At 41.9% G+C, this 19,145-nt stretch overlaps 1 protein-coding gene and 1 long non-coding RNA gene across 5 annotated transcripts in view; one reads left to right on the top strand and one right to left on the bottom strand.

Moving 5' to 3' along the window:
- Positions 1 to 19,145, bottom strand: part of LOC307176766 — a 99,480-nt gene that overhangs the window by 16,628 nt on the left and 63,707 nt on the right. The window contains exons 2-3 of one of the 2 annotated variants that reach the window (XR_013824883.1): positions 18,444 to 18,634; positions 4,574 to 4,666 (exon numbers count right to left, since the gene is read on the bottom strand). This is a non-coding gene — a long non-coding RNA (uncharacterized lncRNA). The remainder of the gene's footprint in view (positions 1 to 4,573; positions 4,667 to 18,443; positions 18,635 to 19,145) is intronic. The other variant, XR_013824884.1, reaches the window with a different exon arrangement.
- The window catches only part of DCLK1 (doublecortin like kinase 1), a 354,244-nt gene that overhangs the window by 331,993 nt on the left and 3,106 nt on the right, over positions 1 to 19,145 (top strand). For 2 of the 3 annotated variants that reach the window (XM_079903169.1, XM_079903168.1), the window contains exon 17: positions 15,810 to 18,452. In XM_079903169.1, coding sequence (XP_079759295.1) covers positions 15,810 to 15,974 — 165 coding nt within the window. In that variant the 3' untranslated portion in view covers positions 15,975 to 18,452. Of the gene's footprint in view, positions 1 to 15,809; positions 18,453 to 19,145 lie in introns of those variants that run through there. The other variant, XR_013824882.1, reaches the window with a different exon arrangement.

Here is a 19,145-nt window from a genome sequence, read left to right as displayed (position 1 = left end):
ATGACTGGACCATTTTGAATGCAATTTAATATCAGTTTCTCAGTTCATCACTAATATGTTTCCGTGGAGACTGTACCAACTGGTTAATATAAATTGTAAAATGGGCCGTGTGATGCTGAGTTGTGCATTAGTTGCAAGCTTATTTAATCTCTTTATCCACTACAAAGTTGTGAAAAAAATCAACTCAGGCTCAAAATAATTGACATTTTGGAGAAATATCTGAAAAAGCGCCTTGTCAATTCTAATGTTGCGCAATTCACATGTTGAACACTATCAATAGTTCAAACATGAAAGAGAATATGGCTGTAAATTTCAGGGGTTATTTCAGGAGAAGCTGGCCGGCCATAATATATGCATTTATGCATCTTCTCCAGAATGCTTTTCCCTCATAAATGTCCACACCCTCCATAAGAACCTGGGGTAGGTCACTAGGTGCAGGGCAGGGCTGGGAGTTAGAAACGAGCCAGGTTGGCTGCCTTTGTTATTAACTTTCAAAATAGCACTGGATACGTCAATGTATACCTCATAACCATGTTCCCATTCTTAAAGTGCACAGAATTAGACTCAGGGGACCATCACAAGATAAAGGAGCCCTGGCATTAAATAATATCCCCAACTCAAGCTAAAGTATAATTGCAAAGGAACAATCTTCTGCTGTGAGACAGAATGTGAGAGGTTGAAGGAACAGCTTTCATAAATGGTGCATTCTCTAAAGATCATTTGACAATTTAATAATGGAATATAATTGATTCACCCACATGATAGAAATTTCTGTAATTAATATAATACTATTATGACTTCTATTTGATAGACAGGGAAAAAAAACCTGATTTCAGCATAGATTTCATGCAGACAGAATTTTTTCCCATGGGCATGAATGCTTTCCCCAGAGGCTATCAAATGATGTATTTTATTTTAAACTGCCTCTATTATAGGAGTGCTTTTTCGTAAATTATATACACCCTTTAAAATTAAAATATATATATACTGTTTAGAACAGAGTATCAGCTTGTTTTTTCCAGAAAATCAGCAATTAAATCATTGGTCTTTAACCGGTAGTTCTCTTCCCTTAGTTAGAAACCTCACTATCTGCTCATAAAAGAATTCATGACACTTTTTCTTTCTCGGAATGACAAAGGAGAAAAGAGCATACTGTCATAACAAACAGACTCTAATCACAGGTGTAATTTATGACATGAGTGTAGTTTAACATGCATTCATGGTTCTGAACCTTAATGTTTTCTGTTCGTGTTGTCATTTTTTTCTTCTCTTCCTCCCACCCCCTACATTATTAAGATCAAAGAGAGGACAAATGATAACTTTATATTAAGGTCCTCGAGTTGGCTGGGAGAGTAATTACCAGCTGGAGGCTCACGGGCATCATAGAGCCCTTCTCGAAGGAGAAAAGGTATCTGACATTTAGGTCAGGTGACATGATTAGGTGGAAACCCATTGCTGTCCTTATAACTACAACAGTCTGCGTCCATTGTTCCTCCACTGCCTTTCCCAGTGGTCGGGGGATTAAAACCAAACCAAACCAAACCAAAGAAACCCAGAACAGAGCAGAGAAAGGGAAACAAAAGGTTATTAAAATGCAATTTATAGACATAAAATGGAATTAGAGATGACATTTTAACGGCGGACTTCTTGAGAGCCGAGGGATGGGAGGGAGGCATTATTAGATTTGCTCAGCTTGATGAAGAACCGATGACTCAGATGTCACTTCCAATTTATTTTTCCTCATTTAATGCTGTTTATTATTTTAACCAACAATTTTCCTAATGCTTTTGAGTTCTTCTTTTGCATTTTGGTCGTGCAAATAGAGCATTTCAGTCTAATTGAACAAATCCATACTAATCAATGGGCAAATAATTGTGATAGTGGGAAGCTTCCTTCTAAAGCGAGAGGCCTCTGCACTGGGGCATTCCCAAATGCGGAGTTATGGGGCACTTTGCCTGTAGATGGCAATAAAGAGCCAGTTACTGAGTAGCCATCCCTGGGCTGAAACAGAAATGCAGGCCTTCATCTTCCTAACAGCAAGTGTACTTCAATTTTTTTTTCTAAATAAAACGAACTGTACATTTTTAAAAAGATTAAAATCTCACATTGCTGTTCCGTGAACACTGGGATAGCCTAGTTTATAATCAGAATACCGAATCTTCTGAGCAGTTTTTAGTTTAAACAAGTGCCCCGGCATGTTTTTGAAATGCCTTTGTGAATTTTGTAGTAGAAACTGTCATCAGCATCATGCCAGTACCACACTTGAAAGCATTCATGAGCCTCTCCAGAAAGAAAGGTGGTCAACTTGCATCCTCTCATGGGCAGAATGGGGGAGTGGGCATACAGCATGATTATTGTTTCTCAAATCTGGGGACTGAATCTTTTATTCCTAGGTAGCCAAAGGCTAACAACTTATTCCAGGAGGAACAACTTTGAGAACTTACCCTGTTTTCTATTTATTGTACCTTTTGTTAATCACAAGCACTTAACTGTACATATGCATTTTTAATATACAGCGAAAATTATTTTTCATTTTATTTTCTTGGAGAAAATTTATTGTTTTATACCATACCTTTTTAGTTCAGAAATGTAATTGATTCACCTTTAAGAACAGCTCTGCTTCTGAAGATTAACTCTTAAAGAAAGAAATCCAAATTGCTGTGATTTATGGGGATTCAAAACTTGATTCTTTTCTACTTTTATTTCATATTTATGAAGGCCTCAAACATAAGCTTCATGGGGTAAGATTTGGGGGGTGGGCGTCCAATCTGCTTTCTCTTAGGTGGCTAAAGCTGATTTCAGCACTTTATTGTAAAGCATTTTCCATTGCTCTAGAATATGAAGACGTGTTTATATCTTTTGCAATTGAGAGGATATTATTAAGTGTGCATTCAAAACCTTGTTTGACAAATTAGATCTTTTCTAACAAATTGGCCTCCGAGATATTCATGGGGGATTAGTGTCTTTTCTCGCCTTTTTTATTTTCAATGTGCAGATTTAGGATATTAGCTAGTCACCCTGCAGAAGAGGCATTGTAACTCTATATACATATATAGTCGATGAAGAACAGCTTGGTCTGGAGTCTTAATACTTTAGCACAATGTCGATCCACTGAGTTGCCCCCATTTCTCTCTGCTCAGCTGGACCACGGGTTTACCATCAAGAGATCAGGGTCTTTGGACTACTACCAACAACCAGGAATGTATTGGATAAGGTATGAGATGGTGCAGCTCAAGTCAGTGTTTCCATGGCAACGTGCTGGCAGTCTCCATTAACCAGTTCCTTCAGTGGATAAACATGCTTTTGATTTGTTATCCAGTCCATATGCTGCTTTATCAGTTTCATTTTAATCTTGATTGAGATGCCACACCCCCTCATTCTTTTTTTCACCCCATTATTCACACTGACATTTGCCAGCTTTCTTTCCATTGCACATGCTCAGTATCAATTTTCCTTACAGTTAAAAGGACAGTATATTTAGTGTTAATGTCAAAGCATTTGCCTGATGTTGCTAATTAAAACAATGATTTCTAGTGTTTTGTCCCTTAACAAATGGAAGAACAATAGTACCTTAGTATATGTTCTATAGAAGTATATACTGTCATTTTAAAATCATCAAGCCCGACCTTAACCTTAGTAGATGGATGAAACAATGCATTTACACCTTAGTCATAGAAGCTCCTCTGAGCACAGTGAGCTATAGAATGCATTGTGTGTGTTGGTAAGCTTGTGTTTTCAAATCCTCCACCTTTTTGTTTCATTTTGTTTTTGTTTTATTGTTACCTCTCTCCCCCTGGAAATCCCTTTATGTACTAGCTATTGCATGAACTTATTTTTCGATATTTTGTAACGGTCAGATTACTTAGCTGGCTTATCTGCTCAAGCAAAAGGGACTATGGGAGGTATCGATTTTTTTTTAACTGGGTTAAGAATTCTATCCAATCGTTTTCTATTCCAGTCAACTGCACTGGCATTTCCTTCAAGGGGCATTGTTTGTGTCTCTTTAAGTTATCCACAGGCAGGATGAGTTTTGATGATATGAGGAATGAACTCTGAGAAGTGCTAGGCAACTTTTCTCCTCCATCTTAATGTTTCTGAAATGATCTCCAGGTAAAGCTCCACATCTTAGCGTTTGCTAAGAAAAAATTCCACTGGGTTTGGCATTTCCCCCAAACGATGGTGCCTTATGCTGTTCATGGAATAGATCAAGTTGTTTTAAAAAAAAAAAAAAAAAAAAAAGGAAAGAAAAGAAAGAATAACATATATAATATACAATTTAACCCCCAATTATTACTCCTAATTTTTTAGTCTAATTAGACACTAGAATCAAAGGCATTAGAGATGCAGAAAAGGCCACCCTTTGACAAACTCTCCAAATATCTAAGATCATGATATTTCTAAGCCTGCTGAAAGCAAGAAAATACCCAAACTTCAATAAATATCAAAGTCAGTTTTACACAGAAGGCTGTTTGTATCTTCTAGACATGCCTGCATACAGGAGTTGCACACTCACCTTTTTATTTACCTAAATAAATAGCTTTATAGATACAGAAAGAACTTTTTTATTTTTCACCTTTCTTTTGCGGGGGGGTGTGCGAATCAATCATGATTTGCCTTTGTGCAGACTCTTCACATGGAAGATGATCCATCCATCTTTTACTTTTTCCTGAAAGATAATACACATTTTGAAGAGTGCACATCTCAACGTAGCCCTAAGGGTAAATGCTGACCTGCAGTCTGTCCGCATTAATTAGCTTTGCCTGGTTTTGTTCTTTCTATAAATCGAATCATGCTCCATCCTTTTTTAATTGTATGTCTCCTAACCTCAGGCATATTAACCAAACATTTATGAGTTTAGTTGATATACAATTAAAAATAGGCATCAAACATGTCTAATTACAGTTGTGCATATTTGTATAACACAAATTACACATAAATTTCAAAAAAAAACCTCTAGAAAATTATATTACTAAATTGGTGGGCTTAGGGGTGAGTGCAAAACACCAAATAAACAGTAATTAATAAACGTAGCCAAGTATAAAAAGGTCATTTGACTAAAATCCTAGCGATGGTTCCCATCAGCAGACAAAATGACACATCCCTGAATAATGGGCAGGAGCAGATGGAAGATAATCTCTTTTTTCTTTCCCACATAAGCTGCTCTGCTTTCCAGCTGGGGGCAGTAACAACAACGTTTATAGATAATGCTGTACTAAACAGCACACCCAGTATGTAAAGCTAAATTGGAGAAATGATGCTAAAAACTCATCGGCGTATATGCTTAATTAGGAAGTTTTATAATGCCATTTAGCCCGGAACGAACACACTCTCCTCACTGATTGCAGATGCCCGCCTTTTATCTCCTTGGAAGTGGGAGCATTTGTCTAACCATGGTGGCAGCCAACTTTTTAACATAAGCAATCATTGCAGGTGAAACATCCCCACTCCCAATTGTTGTGTTTACAAGTGCTCCTGGCTGTTTTCACTGCTCTGAGCGGAACGCCTGGGAGAGGAGCTGGTGTTTTGTAAAGCAGCTCACATCAGGGCAGAGGCTTGGGAAACGGCTCTTCGGGGTGCCCAGAATTGGCATGTCCCTCTTAGTAGGCTTTTTGGGGATTGGAGACATGGTGGGGGCCATGCCTCCTCCTTGCATTCATTCTCCTGCCTCGAACAGAGGGATGCTTCCAAGCGGTAGCCAGGGCAGCAGCATCCTGCATAGCTTCCTTTTCTGGGAGACCTTTTGCTCCTGTGCCCCAGAGTCTGGAGGTGAGCCTCTCCCAGGAATGAGCTGCCTGAGCCACTCCACCCTCTCACACACATCCCTGCCTCTCTCAAGTGAAGCTGTCCCTGTGGCAGGTACTGTGCCAGCAGCACATGGAGAAGAATTCCTGCATCTTCTGCACGCAGAACAAAGCAACAGCCAGAACCTGATTAAATGAAACAAATATCAAAACAAGACATACGCTAAGAATGCCAAATGAGAGATAACGCAGAGGTGAGCTAGGACAGAAGGGGGGTTGAGGTCAGGCCTGACGTGACTCGTGTGCGTACTAGATTCAAGCACTGTCCTGAAACAGCGAGTAATGAGGCAGAGCGGCAGCAGCCGTACGCAGCCCTTGCAAGGCTATTAAATGCTGTCGTGCTCGGGTGTGAAAAGGAGTGGGGTCAGTTAAATGCATCTAGCTCGGCGCAGGTTTGGAAGACCAGTTCCCACAAAAGCCAGAGAGGAACCCCCCTACGTGGTGTGAAGAGGGTTCCAAAGGCACACAGCAAGTTGCAGGGCACAGGTTGCTTTAGGGATGGTGGCCTTGGCCTTGCTCTGCCGTCGAGAAAAGTCTCCCCATGCTCCATGAGTGTAAAAAGCGCTGCAGGAAGGAAGGAGAGGGGCCTCTGTTCTAGGAAGGGATTAACCACCCTCCGTACCCCAGCACTTAACACATAGGAGAGGCATAGATTTAAACTTCAAAACCATCCAAACTGTGATTGCAGAGAAAAGTATAGGGGAGGTATGAGGTTTGGTAGGGCAGCTGTACCGTGATGCTAAAAAGTGAGTTATTGGCCAGGAGGCTCAAAAGCTGGGCCGCAGTACTTTGTATTATAGTTCCACAAATGGTCATAGAGAGAGACACAGGGCTAGGGAGACATCTGTGTTATTTTACCAAGTCAAACAACAGGTTGCTCGCTGTTTGAGATTTTATTTTGTTTCGTTTTACCTTCAGAGCCCCCTTAAGAGCAGGTCCCAACAATATATATATATATATATATATATATATATATATATATTTGTCTTTTTAAAACTTAATGTACTTGCTATTAGAAATGAGAAATTTCCATGGCATTCCAAGACTTACTGATTGGGTGTAAACTGTATATGTTTTCCTGAGATTCCTGGTGATTCGGTATTGATGGACAATTTTGTGGTATCGTATTTATTTTCATCTTGCTTCAGAACCTCTTTCCCCCTTTATGATTTAAAAAGATGCCTACACTCTATTCTATGTATTCTTTCCTGCCATACTTTGCCTCCGTATGTTCCTCAGTGATGTTTACGGATAGGATGTAGGTTTTATCAGGTTTAAATGTGTAGGAAAGAATAATCATAAAGAACTTAATCATAAGTATTGACACACTGTTATTCTATTAAGAAAGAGTGTAAATATTCATATGCTGAAGTCAAACAATTCTCAAATACATGTCAAACACATGACACTTCTAGAAACTAAAAAGTCTTGAAAATTGAAATGAAACCAACTTGATTAAAGATTGGCAGCTCTGTGCACGGAGAGTTGCACAGAGAGTTTGTGGCTTTGGTGTCAGGAAGCCCTGGTTTTGGATCCAGCCTGTCCTACTTACTGTGTTGTGACCTTGGGCAAGGTACACGTTCCTCCTCTGATTCTTAATTTCCCCATCTATAAAAATGAGACGAGTATTATCAACCAACCTTCCACATCTGTCATGAAGATGACATGAGTGGCCTGTGCAAAAGCACCTCCATGGACCCAGCCCAAATGAGGAGCCCAGAAAAGAGAGAGTCATCCACTCCACACCACACGAGAGACAGATTTTCCTGGGAAGACTGATCTCTCTCCAGATCCAAGCATTTGTAATTAAAGTAGAACCGTGACCTTTTTTGATGTTCTGATTGGGATAAACTGTTGAATAACTTATATGTTAGATTATTCATGAATTGGGGCATTAAATTTTACTTACTCTATAGCCCCCCAAATCCTGATGAAGTGTAAGTTTAAAAAGTTATCCTCTAGGGCAGGGGTTGGCAAATTACAGCCAGCCAATGGGCCAAATCTAGCTCACTGCCTGGTTTTTAAATAAAGTTTTATTGGCACACAGCCACACCCATTCATTTATAAATTACCTATGGTTGTTTCTACTCTACAAGGGCAGAATTGAGTAGTTGTGTCAGAGAATCATATAGCCTACAAAGTCTAAAGTATTAACTCTTGGTCTTCCCAGAAAAAGTTTCTCAATTCCTGTTGTAGGAGAAAAGTGTTTCTAAATTAAAAGACAGGGAGTTCCCTGGCGGTCCAGTGGTTAGAACTCGGCGCTTTCGCTGCTGCGGCCCTGGTTCGATCCCTGGTCAGGGAACTGAGATCCCACAAGCTGTGTGGCGTGGCCAAATTAAAAAAAAAAAAAAAAAAAAAAGAAAAAGAAAAAAAGCACCACCTGGCAGGCTTGTTAAAAACTGTATCACCACCAGCTAGTGGAATGCACGGCACATAGAAGGCACTTCAATAAATATTTGTTAAATTAATGAACGATTGAATTTTCCCATGAAGGGACCATTACTATAGAGAAACCTTGATTGTGAAGATAAATGTGTTTTTTTAAGAGTTTGGACAATCAAATCACATATGAGATGCTCTACAGTAGCATCCCACTATAGCAACCCAAGAGTAATTCTTCGGCAAAGCTAAAAAAATTGTTTTTGCAATAAAAGGAGTTACCCCTTAATCTACCTGCTTAGTAAGTTCTAAATTTTCATAGATTTTCTTAAGATAAACTGTGCCTACAGCTGTCCTTTAGTTTACTGGCATGATGAAGGAAAAACAACATGGCAGCTCAGCTTAGCTTCCTCTGTGAGAAAATCAGGGGCCGTAGGGCAGAAGAAACACGTGAATTTTGCCCTCTAGAAACCTGACCTCAGCAAGTGGCTGTCATTTTAACCCCCTGATGGGAGGCCATCAGCAACCCTCTGCAGAGTTGGACCAATGTGGGATTCTATTAAGAAAGAGATCAGCGGGAGGAGCCTATATTTATGACGTGGTGGGGAAGCATGGGGCCGCGCTGCCCCAGGAAATGCGGAATCACATTTAAGAGATGGGTACCTAGAAAGGAGGTTTGAAGGCCGCTGGTTTCATGAAGCCTGCTTTTGCCATTTAAATGGTCACCTTCACTTTAGGGAAATACCGTGTCTTAGACCCAGATACTGTGCAGTTCCTGCCTGGCGAGACCCCAAAGGGATGTTAAAGCAAAACGAAACAGAACCGTAATAAGCATGACAGCAAGCCAAAAAAAAAAAATGAGAAGGGTGGATATATCAATCTAGGTGTCAGTTTAATTTTACTATCAAGCAAAACATTTCCAAAGTGGCAAGCAAATCGTAACTCAGTCCCTACAGAGTAAGGACAAGCAAAGGAGAGAGCGTTCCTGAGATTAATGCCCCAACAGCTGCATCCCTGGCTCAGTCTCCTAGGTAGTATGAATAATGGATGGACTCAAAGGCAACATGCACGATAATGTTCTTTTATTAATGAAATGAAGACTGTTTGGGATGGCTGGCAATAAATTAAGAAAAGCGAAGAAGGAAAAACAGTCACCGTTCGCCTCTGAAAAATGCAGTTACTTAAATCCAATAATTACTGCCACGACAGGAAACATTGCCTCCGAACTTAAACGAGGTACATCTCTTGTGGGTCCTGCACATAGTGCAGAACAGAAATATTTTTGATCCATAGACTGGAAGGCCTGTTGTTTACGAAGAGAAAAACATAACCCATTTTAGTAGATTGATGGTGATATTAAGCATATTCAGGTATTTCATAGGTGGAAGTTTCCCTAGGAGTGAGGCACTGTCCTTCAGCTCAGGCTGTGGACTGGGAAATGGCTTGATGTGGTTAGAAAACGTGTCCAAGGTCACATAATCAGCTGAGCTAGGACAAAAAGCTGGTTCTCCTGACTTCCCCCTGCTGCTGCTACCAAGGGGATTAAGCTAAAGCTACCAGACAAGGCAAGCATTACACAGATGTGGGTGACTCAGACTTGCAAAAACAAAGTAATGCTCCAATTCATATTCTCACTTCATTCCTGACCTTCCACCTCCATGCTGTATTTTTCCTATAACATTGCAAAGATAGGCCAGATGGGTACCTCCTAGGTATTTATGCTGATTTCCAAATTTAATGTCAGAAAGAAGATTTAAAATATCTGAGTACTGTGTGGAGGATAGTGTTGTTTTATTTTAACAGAAAAGGCCAAAGATCTATCTGTTGTTGGAATACATTTTCTGGGTATTAGGCAAGCACCGTCTCTGATTCGCGCATGCTTGGTGTTAGGGCAGGCACCAAAACGTGATGGATATGAATTTCTCTAAGAGCTCCAACTGCTATGTGTGTCGCCCCCAGATTTGCTGAGGTAACTGGCATGATCTTACCGTTCCTCTGTTTTCACACTTCATCTAGCATCTCCTAAGGACACTCTCATCACCAAGAGCTTGCGGTCTGAGGTAGGGATATGCAGTGTTTCTTTCATGTAGAGCAGGTTTATATTAGTTTCTCCTTATCATTTTATTTGGTCAGTTATTTGGTCTGTCAGGATCCCCCAGTCCACTGTTAGCTGGCTATAGCCCCGCACACGACATAGCCGTTGTTATTGGGTACATATTTTAAATAACTAGATTAGAGCTTCCTATTTGGTTACTACTGGTCAGCTCCAGAATCTCAAGAGATTTCTTGCTCACCTCTAACCTGTGATACTTAGCACCAAAATGTGATAATGCAGGTTTCAGATTGTCTTACGAGCTTTTAATGAAGTGATAACTTACTGAGGAAACACTTGGGAATTCTACTGCAAGTCCATTCATGTCTGGTCCACAAAGCTGCAAACCGTGAGCAAAATAACCAATAAAATAATAAATCCGTTAGGAAGTCTTAAGTTTTAATGGAACATCAAGACTTAGGACCACCTTACCTTACAAAGATAGGCATTAGGGAGGAGAGACCCAATTTCCTTGATATCTGGGAAATTTTTGTGATTGAGAAAGAGGAAAGCAGTCTTTCAGAAATGGTTGAAAGGGCCCTGAATTTAAATCTATGATACAGCGCTTCAGAGGGAAAGTTATGTTTTGAATGTTTTCTGGGGATAAAATTACCAGTTGGATAATATATATTTTTATAGCAATACTTTAAAAAATTATGTGTTGGCCTATTATTTCTATTTCTTTGCTGAATTCATCTGTCTTGAACTACATGTTGGGCCACAGAATTCAACTGTAAAATTTTAACTGTACAGATTTTAGAGGCAATTAATTTTACAGCTACACTTAAAATTCTAAAGGTATCATATATAACAGTGCTCACTGTGATAAGGAATTGGACCACAATATGTAGTTGTTGAGTAGATAAATATATGAGGTGATTAATGTTATCTAATGTAAGCATTTGATCATATCTAAAACAAATTGCACTCTTAAATACTGGACTCATAATACCTTTGACTTCTTACTCTTTTGTATTATAGAGTTGTTCAGGGTTCTGTTTTCTTTTGTCATTGCTATTCGGAAAGTACATAATCACCTAAAATAATCTAATTCTGTATTAACTGAGAAACATTTAATATGTCCCTTATATGTGTGTCACAGTTGGCTAGGCATTCTGGAAAAATGCAAAGAAGTTTCAGATCCTACCCTAGAGCAGCTTGCATGGGATTTGGGAAATATGCACAGGAAAGGTAATAGGCCTGTGTGCAGTAAGTGTCAAAGGTTTGGTCAAGACAATACTTGCCTGAGGAATTTAGAAAGAAAAAGTGTGATGCAGAAGGTAAAATTTGATCAAATCTTGGAAAATAGAGAAATGCGAGTGGGCAGGAAGTGGGAGAGGTGATGTCAGGTTGGTGAACACGGTAAGCCAGGATGCAGAGGTGAGCGTGATTAAAATACCTTCAGGGAGATATCAGTTTGGACTGTGTGGATTGCAAGGGAAGAAAACCCAAACCAAACTGGCTTTCAGCAAAAAGAAGAAGTATGATTTTATATGATCTGAAAGGTCCAAAGGTTGGGTCTGGCTTCAGTGATGTGTGGATTCAGCACTCGGTAGGGCTTGGTTTCTTTCCATCCCTCCACTCTGCCTCCCCGTGCCGGCTTTAGTCTGGAACTTCACGTGGTACCAGGATGTGGGAAGCAGCTCCAGGCTTGCTATCCTCTCAGTTGGGATTCACTGTGAATGTGCAGTCTCAGTGAAAGTCTCCTCATGTCCCGTGAACTGGGCCGGGTGCCCATCCTGAACCAATCACGGGTATTGGCGAACACAGTCAGCACAGGCTTGCTTCTGGGTCACAAACCCATCTGCACCCCACCCTCAGAGATGGAGGTAGGGTCCCCTTCACTGGAACCACAGATTACGTGAGCGGGGGATTTCCAAAGGGAAACCGAGGTGTGGTTAACCGTAAGCTAAATGGATGCTGTGCCCACTAACGGGGACATGAGGTCTGCTGATATCACAGTGATCGCTTTGAGTAATAACAGGAACTAGACCCTGGAAGTTTTTATTGTAAGCACATTGTGACTGTTAGGACAAGGAGTCCAACTTTATGAGGAATTGTAAACAAATTGGACCTGCTGTGTGCAGGATGGGCTGGGGGTTGGCTGCTCTAGAGGGAAATAATGCGACCTCTGTTGTGCTTTCTCATATTTCTAAAGCCACAGCACTTAGAGAGTATCTCCTGTGTGCTAAGAGCTGTGGGGAACACAGACAGGATGCCCAGACTTGATCTTGCCCTCCACAGAGTCTACAATGTGGCAGGGAAGACAGTGCATCAGAGTCGATTGCGTTGCAGGTAGGATGCACAGTGATCGCTGTACTGGGCTTCATGGGAACACAGAGAGGTTCTTAAAATGAACCACAGTCCATAGAGCCAGAAGCAGAATAAGCAAGAGCCCTGGGAGGAGAGGTCTGTGGACAGTGATGCCCTCTCAGTCATCTTTGGGAGCAAGTCTGTTGGGGGCACTAAGCATTGCTTGTGTAGCATTTGAGAATGTTGCAAGGACCTGGGTGAGTCAGGAACTGCCTGTCTATCAATCAGCAGACCCAGGTCTCCCTAGGAGTTTACAGGCCTAGAATGGGATTGTCCACGTGGTAGAGGCTGGCTTGCTGTCCCTGAGAGAGCTCTCGGGCCATCAGCACGTGAAGCTCTAGTCTTTTGGCCTCTGAGGCTGCTCGTGCTATCTCCTCCCTGGCTCACCCTGGCTAGGACCGGAGGAGGGAACCACTGGAGTGCGGTGGCTCCTTTGAGTTCTGTTTCAATAGACTTTAAATGGGAAGAAATTGCCTGGGCCTCACATGGGAGGAGAACTGAGTTCTATTCCTAGTCAGTGATGCGAAACGGGCAAGTCTCTCCACATACCTGGGCCTCAGTTTCCCTGCCTGTAAAGGCAAAGCCCTGGGCGAAGAATGCTTTATAAATGCTCTTTCAATTCTAAGAGTCTATACATCCAACAGAAAGAACCATCACACCCTTTTCCATGACCTGTGATCATGACATGCTATGTCTCCAAAAATAGCTGCTGTGAAGTTACTGGTGAATCAGCACAACTGAAAGCTCAGGAGCATTTGAGCATGAAGGCCCGTCAACAAAGGCCAGCATTTAAAAGCTGCTAACTAGAGAAACTGGCAGGAGTGGCCAGGACTGACTGCTTAAATGGGATAAAGCAAGGGCTGTCCAGGCAGAGGGACAAGTAAGGAAGAGGATGTGACTGACCTTATGAGCATCTGGACAAATGAACATGAAAATAAGGGGGATGGGACCATCCAAGCCCATGAGTGCCACCAGCGTCTGCATAAACTGCGTTACAGTATTGGTGGAGAAATGGCTTATTTCAGTGCTGACAGCCAAGAGAGTGACTTGGAATAATTGAGTCAATTATGGGGAGATGAGGTAAATATGGAGAAGGTGCCAGTGAGAGTAGGCAGGGAGGGAAGGTACTCTGAGGTAAGTTCTAATGAGAGCTTTGTTTTGCATTGTTTTCCTCTGACCTGCAGTTCCTTCATTTCAAAACAATATCTTACATTGTAAAGAAAAACAAAACAAAACACCACCTTCCATTTCTGGGAGTCTTCACCATTTTGAAAGCATTTGCACATCCATTTTTATATATAGCAACTCTGGAGGGTGGGAGGGTGTTATCCCTGCTCCTTATTTAACTGAGAACTGAGTGAACGGTTCCCATGGTCAGCAGTGGACGGAACAGGACTCAAAATTTCTGACTACAAACCCGCTGTGCAATTTTCTCCCCGACACTAGAGAACCTCAGTCCACTAGTCAGTGAGTATTAGTCCCATGCCAGTGACTGTTTTCTTTCTCAAGAAGGTAGAAATAAAAATATTTTTTATGACCAAGAGAAGCGTTTATATTACTCTTGGATTAACTACAGAGTGGTTTTTATGTGTCAGACTAAATAGACGCCTGTTTTTTACATTCAACTCTACACAAACAGAGCATTTTCAGTTTGCTTTGAAAGCAAAATACCATGTGTTGTAACTTTACAATGTTTTAAATAAAGTTAGGAATTTGGATTTATGATGCTGAAAAATATCATAAAATCGGTGGGTATAAGACCAAGAACTATGTATGTGAGTTGAGGGTCCTTAAAAATTCGACACTTCGAAGAATCAAAGGTAGACATTTCAACACACCAGTTATTGAATCATTGTATTAACAATCTAGTGAAACGAGAAGTGAATTATTAAAGTTTATCTTCCTCATTGATTTGTAACACTGTTATTCAGATAGTTTTTAAAGCAGAACAATTCAGCCTCATGAAGCCATTTACTGTACTGGTTTCTACACACTGCCTCTCTTTCTTTATTACTTCATTCTGGAACTTTGATTGCCCCATTTTAGATCTGAGATTGCGCTAATGCTACACTGCAATTGTATGAGGGGCTTAGTTTTCACTTTGTTCTCAGAACCCGGCTGGCTATAAATTTATCTCTGTTCTTTGAAGAAGCTAACAGTAAATTTCCAAGAGGAAAAATGGTGGTATATATCCCTGTAGAGGAAAAGTAATCTCTTAAAAGCAGAATAACCTCCAGGCTACATCCTTTTAAAGAGGGACTTTCAAACAAGGATGCCTTCAACTTTTATATGTGTTCTGCATTTTTCTTCAGGCTTTGTACCTGCTCTTCTGCCCTCTGTGTAAGGTTTCTCCGTAATGATCCGTTCCTCCTCACACCCATTAAATCTGTAATGAAGTCATGCCCTTCCCAATCCTGATGTCATAATAACTTCCAGAGCTATGGCTAGAGAGCACATCCTGGAGATCATATGAGGTTTCCTCAGGAAAAGGAGGCATAGGGCCCAAGAGTTGGAATACCTACAACATCGAACTTCAGTTTCGTAAATTACCACACACTACAATGAAAATGAACTTTGTAAAGGAAAATCCATGGGAAGGTTTCCATCAGGTTTAACTGCATTCATTCAAAGCAGTTTTCAATTTCAGGCATTGGGTTCATTCAGATTAAACCCATCCTTGCCAGAGATTGAGCCATACTCCCTCATCAACAGATAATAAGATCATTTAGAATGAGGAGGTGCTAAAATAACAGGACGAGCTTGTGGCTCTGTTTCCATGTCTGACAACTTCATCACCTCTCATCTTTATTAGACAGCTGCCTGGAGCTGAATGTTGATGAACGAGACATGCCTGGCGTCCTCACGTGTCAGACACACAGGCCTGAGGCTCCCATTTACCAGGGGGTCTCTGGCTAGGCTGGGAGCGACCGAGGGTATTAGATGTGGTGCTAGCGGAGGTCTGGGGAGGGCCAGGGAGCTGTTGAACCCACAACATCATCCATCCTGCCTGTGCCTGCAATGTCATGACCAGGTGCCCTTAGGAGCTGCTTGTGGGGGAGCAGAGGGCACCCCAGCAGTGGTGACTGTGGTCACCAAAAGTGAGTCATCGTGGACAGGTTAACTTAGCCAGCATATTTTTCTGACCTCAGAAAGTTCCAGAAATCGTTCCTTTTGCCATTTCCTTCAGCCTAATTGTCCTCTTTCTCATTTTATGCCCCTGCTAGACCACCGCTCTTGATAAGGAGAGGCAGGTTTTCCGACGAAGACGCCACCCGGATGTGAGGAGCCGGTACAAGGCCCAGCCAGCTCCGCCCGAACTCAACTCGGAATCGGAAGACTACTCCCCGAGCTCCTCCGAGACTGTTCGCTCCCCAAACTCGCCCTTTTAACAAGACCCTTTTACTCGAAGTCCTAGCTTAACCCTTTGAGACTCTGAGATTTGTTTTTCCAAATTTATGTAAAACAGTTTCATCTGATCTACCTAGCACTCAATGCTTGAATGGCCGAGCAGAACAGTGTGTTTTCTGGTATCCTTGTAGCGATTTCCCTTTGCTGAATGAGACTGTGACTTGTCGTTGGTGGAGATGGCAACTTGCTGCTAATCGGGTCCTCAAAGGGTTAAGGCTACTTTGCAACTTTTTTAAACATAGAAGCAATGAATGTTTTCATCAGTCAATCTAGGATCTGCAGTATGTAACATAGCACTTGTTAACCCTCTGAGTGCATAGGATTTTATGGGGAACCCTTGGGGGATTTTTCAGGCCTTTGGATTTATACACACATGTTTCTTGACTTTGCTGCAGATCAAGGGGTTGTTATTAGATGCTGAGATGTCCAGACAAGAAGAGTGTCTAGAATGATATCTTGCGTGTCCTTTTTTGTGGGTTTAGAACATGGCAGGTTTATAACTTAAGCATCAGCACCCCCTCTTTCCTCTTCACAATCCTATTAAGAAAGGGGCTTTTTTTGCATTGGAGGTCTAACTGTCAGCTGCCCTGAGTCCTGCATCCTGAGTGGAGGGACTTGGGCCTGTGACCAACAGCCTGACCCAGGATATAGATGGTGCCCTCACCCCCAAATTGCCTCCATATGAAGATGTGCTGATGACGCCCCAGAAATGCTGCTTCCACTTCAGCTGCTGCTACTGCCAGCGCAGACCCTCAGGAAGGCACCATATCTTGTCCTGTGTTTGGTGAGTGAGAGTCTGCCTGCTCAGTATGAGACCTCTACAGGAAAAAACAAACAAAACACACAACTGGTGGAAAAGAGCAATAAATTGCCAGGTGCTCTATAGGGCTGGAATGTCAAACAGAAAGAGGCAACAAGATCCTGTTCTTTTTCTCACCTGCTTTTTCATGCATTTCAGTCTTCAGTGTGCAATCCACATAGAGTATGGAATCCGTAAAAAGGAGGAGCACCGGGTCATAGGGGCCCAGAGGCAGGTGCTCCGCAAGATGGCCGAGGAGAAAGCAGAGTGGGCAAACAATCTAGAATAGTCTCAAAATGGTTTTTAAAGAAATAAACCATTGGGAAGATAATTCCATGTGCATCTTTGGGTTACCTACATAATAGTCTCTCAGGGAGAACAGGAATGGGAGACCTAGAGGGTATTCCTGAGGATAAAACTTCCACTCCCTAAGATGACTTTTTTTTTTTTTTTTTGCGGTTACGCAGGCCTCTCACTGTTGTGGCCTCTCCCGTTGCGGAGCACAGGCTCCGGACGCGCAGACTCAGCGGCCATGGCTCATGGGCCCAGCCGCTCCGCGGCATGTGGGATCTTCCCAGACGAGGGCACGAACCCATGTCCCCTGCATCGGCAGGCGGACTCTCAACCACTGCGCCACCAGGGAAGCCCAAGATGACCTTTTTATAGCACTGTCTTTAGCCATCCAGAGGGAGATGCTGTTTTCTCTCTTTGGGCCAAGTCCTGTCCGACACATGTATTTTACTCCTGTTACCAAATCTTTCTCCCTAGCCCTGTGTCTCCCCCAGTGAGCTTCTACTGCAGTGTGTCACGTTCAGAATGGGGGCCTGAGGCAGCCTGTAGTCACTGCGATGCTTAGTGGGGAGGCTGGCCATGGTGTTGGGAGGCAGGGGCCCGACTCGAATGTCCTCCTAAGGTTTGCTCAACTGTGTGGCCCGGGAGACCACCAGTGAGTGATGGCTCATGAAATTTGCATCTAGATGGCTGAACAGCACTCACTGTCTCGGCTTTGAAATATACTTCAATACCTGAAAGTCTTGAAATCTGTGTGCAGCACTTCCACAGTCAGTCCTTACTTTCAAATACAGATGGATCTTCGATGGCTGCTTTTTACTCTCCAACTGATGAAGGTATGGTCTATATTACTCTAGATTTTAAAATCACAGCATGTCATGACTTTTGCAAAATTGTTCCCCCAGTTTTTTGCTCTTTCACATTTAGGTTTATCTCTTCGGTCTGTGTTGTCTTGCCATGTATATATTAGATCATTTATTGAGATTTCCCCCTGCCCCCCACTCCCTTTTAGAGGGTCCTGAAAGCTTAATACACAACATCACAAAGTAGCACAAATCAGCTGGGTTTTTTGGGGAGGAGGAGGGCAGAACACGAGGAAGGGTGCGGCGTGTAGGTAGATTCCATATTAGTAAAGTTCCCTGAACTGGTCAGAAACGACTGCTTTCTCTAGAACTCTAAAGCAAAGCACTATTCTAAGTAAGACTAAGGAGTAGGTAAATAGCTTGGCCTTAACTCTAAATGTGGGAATATGAAAAAATCCTATGGGCAGAGACCTACCTACAATAGATTGTGAATTTCTCTGAATTACTGCTTTTCCTGTGGGCATTACACGTATTGCTCCAATATCTAGTGTACAGACCTTACAGTGCATGGCTCAGGCCTTTTTCCATCCAAGTCTTGAAGGACTGTGGACCGTGTGAAGCTGTGGCGTGTTTCCCAGAACACTGCAGAGGGGTAGCTCGGAAGAATGCAGGGCCATTCAGCATGGGGATCCCAGTGCATCGCTGTAGAATTTGAGCGATCTATGCTGAATAAACAGCGGAATGTGACCTGTCAAGTAGAAATATTGAGTAATCAGATGGAATGCAATCTTTTCAGCACTAAGCTATTGAGATCCTGAATGTCAGAGATGTACTCAGAGGGTTAACAGACAAGCACAAGGCATGCTGATTACGTGGGTGTACCCAGACTGCTTTTGCTTTTAGCCAGTACTTTCTATTTTTTTTCACAACATTCTTGGGATAGTTCAAGTTTGAAATAATTAAGTGGTGGTGTTCTTTAAGGAATTTCTATAACCAAATGATCTTATTTTTTATTTCACTTTATTATAGAATAAACATGTACCATTACGGCAGTGTATCTATCTCTATAATTATCAATTTAATCATTGCCACAAGTGTCTCCATATTTTTTTTCCTAAGTATTTAATATAGCTCTTATGGTGGTGGCCTGGTGATGGGGACTGTCTTTCCTTTATTGATACATGACCAACCATATGGTATTTTCAAGGGAATTTTAAGATTCATTTTGTTTCAGTTTGGTAGTAGACTTGTTAAGGAAA

The sequence above is a fragment of the Stenella coeruleoalba genome, assembly GCF_951394435.1.
Source record: "Stenella coeruleoalba genome assembly, chromosome: 18".
NCBI lineage: Eukaryota > Metazoa > Chordata > Mammalia > Artiodactyla > Delphinidae > Stenella > Stenella coeruleoalba.
Note: the sequence above shows the minus strand (reverse complement) of the source record. Positions and strands in the feature narration are given on the sequence as shown.